General features: G+C 43.3%; 1 protein-coding gene across 4 annotated transcripts in view; it reads right to left on the bottom strand.

The window, feature by feature from the left end:
- usp15 (ubiquitin specific peptidase 15) overlaps positions 1–7,582 on the bottom strand; it is a 12,399-nt gene extending 4,817 nt beyond the window's left edge. For 2 of the 4 annotated variants that reach the window (XM_077709910.1, XM_077709911.1), the window contains exons 1-12: positions 7,442–7,582; positions 6,811–6,938; positions 6,265–6,395; positions 5,206–5,332; positions 4,517–4,662; positions 4,387–4,448; positions 4,037–4,126; positions 1,974–2,121; positions 1,313–1,486; positions 1,076–1,234; positions 775–999; positions 630–713 (exon numbers count right to left, since the gene is read on the bottom strand). In XM_077709910.1, the coding sequence (XP_077566036.1) occupies positions 630–713; positions 775–999; positions 1,076–1,234; positions 1,313–1,486; positions 1,974–2,121; positions 4,037–4,126; positions 4,387–4,448; positions 4,517–4,662; positions 5,206–5,332; positions 6,265–6,395; positions 6,811–6,938; positions 7,442–7,530 (1,563 nt within the window). In that variant the 5' untranslated portion in view covers positions 7,531–7,582. Of the gene's footprint in view, positions 1–629; positions 714–774; positions 1,000–1,075; positions 1,235–1,312; positions 1,487–1,973; positions 2,122–2,250; positions 3,621–4,036; positions 4,127–4,386; positions 4,449–4,516; positions 4,663–5,205; positions 5,333–6,264; positions 6,396–6,810; positions 6,939–7,441 lie in introns of those variants that run through there. The other 2 variants (XM_077709912.1, XM_077709913.1) reach the window with 2 other exon arrangements.
- Between the last annotated feature and the right edge of the window lie 41 nt (positions 7,583–7,623).

Below are 7,623 nucleotides of genomic sequence, written 5' to 3'. Positions count from 1 at the left end.
ACAAAAAATATATATATGCAGGAACTAACAACGTAGCGTGAAGGTATTATCCGTATGGATTACATTTTCTAACAAAGTACAAAATAGATTTAAATCAGTGGTGTGCCGTCAGAGCCTTCTCTGTCGACCTAAGAAATATCTGAATCATATATTGTCCATCAATACTTATTAAATAATTCCAAATTTTCTGTTAGCTTCCTTCCATTGCTTTCTCCCTGGTTGAAATACTTCCAGATGTGTGTTTTTGTTGAAAAATAAGGAAAAATAAAGGAGGACGGATAGTTTTTGGCGAGTAAAATATGGCTATATTCCTAAATAATATTTTCAGTTGTATATTGAGTTGTATATTCAGTTGTATATTATGTTATATAGCCATAAAATATTTTTTGCTGAAGGCGTCCCTAGTAAATGCAGAGACCGCCACTGATTTAAATGAAGGTTGACGATTTGGTGGCAAATAAAAATAGTTCATCCTTGAGAGTTCTGGTCCAATAACAAGGACAAACGTGCTGCGCCGTTCCGGGTTGTGCGAGTGATTCCACTTTAAATGATTAAATGTCGACGCAACGGTTGGGAAAAGGTCAGCGTTTTAACGTGACGACTCCTTACGACATTTGGAATGTCCGTACCTTTTCCGCCGGCACTCCAGATAGACTACAGAGGGATGTGCAGAGGTCCGAGATGCAGCCCACCTTTGGCACGGTCAGTTTATACTGAAATAAAAAGCAAAGTGTGAGCCGGTACATGGATGTGAAAGACCGTAGTCAAGGTTACCTGCATGGGTTTGGCAAGAGGATCCAATCGGACCAGGTAAACCTCCAGGGTGCGTTCTTTTTTCATGGGCAGGGGCAACGTCAAATAGCAGAAAGGATCGAATGTGACGGAGACCTTGAAGCATAAAGGGCACACTAAGGTGGATTTAAAAAGGCCGTGAAAGATGTCCACGATGATGGAGTCGTTCCTTTTAATGTGGCTTTCCCAAGCCTCCTCGGCCACCACCTGTGAGGGGATATGGGAATGTGTTTAGGGGGGAACAAAAAGACTGAAGGGACGCCAAATGGGCGTGGCTTCCGACCTTATCGGGTCGACCGTTAGCATCTTTTAGCTGGATGTACGGCTTTTTTCTAATGCGGTTTAAGTCCTCGTGAAGACCGTCCAGGAGAAAGGCCAGCAGTTCGTGAGAGTCTTGCTGCTGGTAGCCTGAGAATTGAGGGGCGAAGCGGCCCACTTGGGTCTGCAGTAAAAGGGAATGGAGTCAATGCCGATAAAATGGAGATGAATGCATTTTTTTTTTTTTTGGCGCTAGTCCAACCTTGAAAGGCCTGGGTGTAACGTAGCTGTATTTACAAGACCAGAGTTGCTTAATGAGCTCGGCGTAGGCTCGGGCAATCTCTCCCTTCATTCCCAGAGGGTTGTCGACATTCAGCTCGCTGGTGTATTCGTCTTTTAGGAAGTAGTCGGTCAAGGGGGGGATGTTACTTAAACACTGAGGACGATGACAAGAACAGAGTGGGTGGATTTCATTAAGATTTGTCGGGGTGGCGTAGGACAAAGTGGCGGCCCGGGGGCCAAATATTGGCCCGACGCATCATTTTTTGTGGCCCGGGAAAGTTAATCATGAGTGCTGACTTTGTGTTTTAAGATCAAATTCAAATGAAGAGTATAGATGTATATTAGATTTCCTGATTTTCCCTTTTAAATCAATAATTGTCATTTTTAATCTGTGTTTTTAGTTCAAAAATCATTTTGTAAAATCTAAAAATATGTATTAAAAAACTAAAATAACCATTGTTTTAGATCTATAAAAAATGAATATTCAGAGCTTTTAATCCAGTTATTTTAATCCATTTATATATAAAAAAAAATCTTAATATTATATCTAAAATGGTCTGGGCCACGTGAAATCAAGTTGACGTTAAAGCAGCCCACCAACCAACCCGAGTCTGAAACCCTTAGCGTAGTACATGCCCTACCTGCACTGCAGAGTTCATGAAGCACGTGTTGCCCAGGTTAGCCAAACCACACAGACCGGAGTGCTCACTCGGTCGGCTCAGTTCCGAGTAGTCATAGTTCTTGCTGTAAGTGTGGTAAGATGGCAGCCCGAAGGTTGAATTCTTCACACTGCAATAACAAAAACAACAACAACAAAAACAAGCTTAGGAGACATTTGGAAGGGGAGCAAAGATCAACACAACTTTAGCAGTTAACAAAAAAAGCCATGGACACCAAGTACGCCTGCAAAAAGCAGACCTCTCGGAGGTCCGCGAGCCGGCGTCGCCACTTTTCGAGACCGCTGCGATGGCGGTGGAGGCGCCAGCCTCACAGTTCAGCACTCTGTGGTCCACCCTCCTGCTGTCCAGCTCTACCGCTTCAGGCCTCAAGCACCACCAGCAACACAGGAGCATGACATCTCAGCCCCACCCTGGCCCACATGTCTCCTGGAAACCCCCAAGAACTTTTACATCCAGACCCCGAAGCGGGACAAATCGGGCTCCATCTTTTACCCAAGCGTGTCAATGGTATCAGTTGACACAGATTCCAATGCGGCTCCCACAGACCAAAAAAAAGGCAAGCTAAACTTTTGTCTTTTGCTTCAAAAGCAAAACATCTAGTGCTTATTTTCCTCCTCCTGTCCCGCCATCTCGTCTCCGGTACCTCCCTCCAGGCCTGCCTGCTGCTCGTATGCTACCGGCGGATATTTATAGCAATGGCGAGGATGCTCGAGAGAGAGAGAGAGGATCTGCCACCGAAGCTAGAGGTGCAGAGAGCGAGTGCGGTGGGGGGAGGGAGGAGGAATGGAGTGAAAGAGGGGCTCGGGGTTGGAGGTAAAAAAAAAAAAGAAGGCAATCGACTGCTTCCAGCTGAGGCTGCAGTATTCACAAGCCAGTGAAAATGTAGATTGAAGCATGGGTTTACTTTGCGTACGCGCCTTCAGGGTCAGATGCTCTTTAGTATTCCTTAGTTGTCATATGATAGCTTTTAGAAAGCAGTGTTGGACTAAGATCAACCACAACCTAAGGAAAGTGTCATTTTTAATGACACCATAGTGGACAGTAAGTACTCTGAAGGTCACTTTCTGGCGAGAACAAAAAGTACAGTGGTACCTCGATATAAGAGTGGCACGACATAACGGGGAAAATAAAATGTGTTACGTCATGCTGGACCATAACGCGGGACAAAGATGGGTAGGCTGCATGCATAATTTAAAAGTCATGGTGGCGCTCCAGAAGTGCAAAATGACGTTCCCTCAGGGTTACATCGCTGTAGAACTCCTCAATTGAATTCAGGACAACGATAAATTGGATTAAAATGAAAGCGGAAATGAAAGGGCCAATTTTATGATTCTACTTTGTTACTATGTAGTTTAGAGACAACCTAAAAAAATGTCAAAAAACACTTTTTGGAACTTTTTAACTGTAAATATTGAAGTTATTTTGGAGGAAATGATTTGGCGATGTGTGGCAATATTACATTGCAATACTATTCTCATATGAGTTTAATAATAGGTGGCCACACTTTCACTAGGAGTGCCCTAATATGTACTAATCGTGCGTGTCCACAGGAGGGCGCCATTTCCCATCTGAGGTCCAATATGAACTAAATACTACATTTAATATGTGGACAGTAACTGAACCAAACAAGAACAAATTTTCTACCTGGACATAAATATTGCACATCATCAATGTGTCACTTTCTTTTGGCTTAAAAAGTGACCTCCAATGTATACAGGGGGGGGGGGGGGGGGGGTGACGGATTTGACAAAGCATGCCACACTGGATCCGGGCCATTAACTCCTACATATAAAAGCTAACTAGAATTCCCAGAGTCACCAGTAGACCAACTGGCAATCAAATTCTAAAGAAATCAATCACACTATTCCCTCCTTTCAACCTCCAACAATTGCACACTTAAGCAATGTTTTTTTTCAGACAATCCTGAGAAAAATCGTCCACTCTAACAGAGGATGATGTAAATTTAAGACTAAATGATGATGTCACGCATGCATCTAAACTCTTTGGCTACAACTAAGCCTTACTTCCTGCTGTTGAAGCTGCTGTTATGATTGTTTGTGGGAGATGAAGGCGAGATCTTTGGCAAAGCAGAGAGATTGGAAGAGCCGGATGACCTTGAAGAAGATAAAAGAATAGATCATGAGTTAGCAGAAGAGGAAAAAAAATATCTGTAGAAAAAAGCTGAATGAATCAAAATAAAAAGCCGGAATGTGTCAGCAATGCCTTAAAATTAAGTCAGAGGAGAATGCCAAAAAGGATCCGCAAATGAGGGTTTAAAACGTGAACTTGTTAATGGGTGCCAAAGCGTTAAAGGGTTTTCTGTGGAAAACCAAAGCCTTGCTCTCGATAAGATAGAAGCCACGACTGCTCTCACTTGGGTGCGTCCGAGCCTCGGGGCCAGGAACCGTCTTCGTTCTTTTGCTCGATGACGAGAACCTGCGGGAGACGATGCAAGAGAAAATGCTCGGCGCTGACAGACGACAGGATTATTCCATCTGAAATACCTGTCCTTGGAATAGTCCGGCATCTTGGATGGTGCTGTCGGGCTTGTTGAGAGGTTCGAAAGTATTCCTTAGGTAGCGGTTCCAAAGTCTGGTTTCCTTCTCATCGGGGATGCTGAAGAGTTTCCGCATTTCTTTCTCGATTAAGTCTGAGAGAGAGAGCATCAAAAAATGAGAATACGGTATTTTCACAACTATAAGGGGCACATAAAAGACTTAAATTTTCTCAAAAATAGACAGGGCGCCTTATAATCCAGTGCGCTTTATTTATATATGGACCAACACAAAGTGTTATCATGATAAAATGAAATAAATCAGCCGATAGGGTACACCAAACTGCGGCCCGCGGGCCATATTTGGCCCGCTAGGATTTTTAAAACCGGCCTGTCGACGTTGTCCAAATTGTTTTCTTTCCTTTCATGGATTTGTGGGTAATGATGACGCGAGTGCATTGTAAAATAGCTAAATAAAGTATAACCAAACTCAGTTTTGCTTCCATTGCCTTTTTAAAAACATGTTTTTAGTGTGTGTCCGTATATTTAAGCTGGTGTATGTTTTGCCATGCCTCGCTACGTCTTTAAAAACAGTGCGTCCTTTGTATGTGTAAAATACAGAAATACCACTAGTTACTGACACTGCGGCTAAAAATACAATGCGCCGTATAGTCGACTGTTAAAAATGCTACCACTTACCTAATGTATCAGCCTTGCTAAAACGCCTGGTGATCACATTATCCATATCGCTATCTTCGCACAGCTTCAGCTCTGTCAAGTACACCTCCACCTTGTAGTGCTTGACAAACATACCGTGTTCCACCACCTTGAAAGCAAAAAAAAAAAAAAAAACCTATTAGCCTAAATATTGGAACGTACATAAATATACAATTGATTTCAAAGCTCAAATATCTAGCTCAACATTTAAAGCTCATGTCACGGCTGCCGTTTAGCTGACGGACGCACTGTCGAGAGAACTAGGCCGAAATTAGCAGCACCTTGTGGAAACAGCTGAGACCTGGCAACCTATTTATTTCACCATGGCACGTACACACGCTTGAATTTATATTCCCATTGTAGCGATTTGGGAATGTAAACAAACGACACACCGGCTCCAATTGAAAACTTTTTAAAAAAATCCCAGCGTCCGTGAAAAGTTGTTACCGAGCAGAACCCCTAAAAAATCCAGACTTTTTACGCCCCACCCCCCTTCACCGATGACGCCCTCGACTTCAACGTGACCTCACCAGGCCTCGCTCCTCATCTGATAAAACGACAAGAGGACAAGCGCATAGCCGTTGCTAGCTATAAAAGGCGCAACATTTTATTTACTGGAGTCCTCGCGGGTGCGCTCTTCCGCAAAAAAAAAAAAAAAAACACCCAAACCGGGATGGTGACTCCACCAGATAAATTAAAAGTATGATGAACCTCCTCCATGTTGTGCCTCGTAGCTCGCTCCATGTAGCTTTCCAGTCATCCAGAATCATGCCTGAAAATAGAAACCCTTTGGCCACTTGATATGTCCCTGCACATACATGGTCAAGTGGGAGGAGTCAAAGACCACGGGGAGGGAGGGCGACATATCGGCAGCCATGATAGCATGACTAGCTAAATGTTGCATTTGAGACCAACAGAATGGCAGTCATTTTATTCTACCTTTCATTCTATGAACAAAAATATGACATGCATCCTAAGAATGGCCACTATCAAGATGGCCTATTACGGTACACGTCATCTGATATTTTTGCCGAGTCATACCTTGCGTGCAATTGCTTCCTGGCCATCCGTCAGCCCGTACCAGCTGATCATCTTATTCCAGCCGTCTGTAGGGACCAGGATGTAGTCAAGCTCGTCAATAAGATTTTCCTTGATGGCCAAAACATCCTTATCTAGGAATTAAGGGGCAAAAAAACAAAACATTGAGCATGACAAACAAAAACAACAACAACACGGCCCAGACAATAAGCACAAAACACAAAGAATTTTGTGAAAAGAGTGTTAACAATGCCATTTGTAACGGGTTGCCAGAACGACACGTGTTGGTGCTTTAGAAGCCTGGCGGGCCGTTTTCTAGCACTACAAAATAAAGAATGAAAAATATGTTAAGCGCAATGCAGACATCTTACAATCAATACGCTAAAAAAAACGGCCCAGCTCCCTGTCATTGTTTTGATGAAACTGGATTTTATGTTTGTATCTTTTTGGAGGACTCTACATTGAAGTATTGTTATTCAATGGCTAACAACACACATTTCGCAACTTTGTCATTCAGTACGGAAGAATGCAAGTGAACAAGCGTCTCACCTCGTAGAAGTCCTGAATTATCAACAGCTCCAGGGTAAACAATTTGGTCACCCATTTGATATTTGTCCCAACTGTCAAATCCCACATATTTCTTCCACTGTTTGAACCAGTGACTGTCTACCAAGTACCTGAAATGAGGGCAAAACAAGTCAGATTTGACCAGTTCTTGGATACTACGTTTAAGTGTAAATATCAAAACTTTAGGAAATATTAGTTTAAAGGAATTGCAGAGTTGAGCTCAGGTTACTCAATCAGTGGCCAGTTGGCACTATGATTTTGACAGGTGCATAATATAATGACTCAGTCCTCATCAAGTCGGACCCACTGACAGCTTCAGTGTTAGCTCAAGTAGGGCTAATCAATAGCATCTTTGGTTAAAATAAATCCCCACAGTCGTTTTATGATTTGAAAATGATGGGAAAACATAATGACTGAGGAATAAAATGAGTTTAATGTGTGGAAGTCAACGGTCGATAACTGGCATACATTAGGTAGACAGGCTACCTTGAAGCTAACTGTCAACACCGCCCCGTTTTCGTCACTTTTGCCCTCCTTCATGGCAACGACAGCATCGGGGGAGGCAAGCGGGGACAACATGAAGCTTTGATAGTGTCTTTGAGTTAATTCTTACCAAGTGTCGCCTTTTTTTAATTGCGTTTTCATCAGTGCCGCGACCTCTGCTCTCTGAGTTTCCAGATCGGCCGCTCCTCCTTCCGCCATCTTTCCTCAGTCATGCCCCGGTGGATGGTGGGAAAAGACGGGAGGGGCGGTGTTTCGGAAGCACGTTAGGCATGCGAGTGGGTCACGTGTTTG

The sequence above is a fragment of the Stigmatopora nigra genome, chromosome 23 (genome assembly GCF_051989575.1).
Source record: "Stigmatopora nigra isolate UIUO_SnigA chromosome 23, RoL_Snig_1.1, whole genome shotgun sequence".
In the NCBI taxonomy this organism is placed as follows: domain Eukaryota; kingdom Metazoa; phylum Chordata; class Actinopteri; order Syngnathiformes; family Syngnathidae; genus Stigmatopora; species Stigmatopora nigra.
Note: the sequence above shows the minus strand (reverse complement) of the source record. Positions and strands in the feature narration are given on the sequence as shown.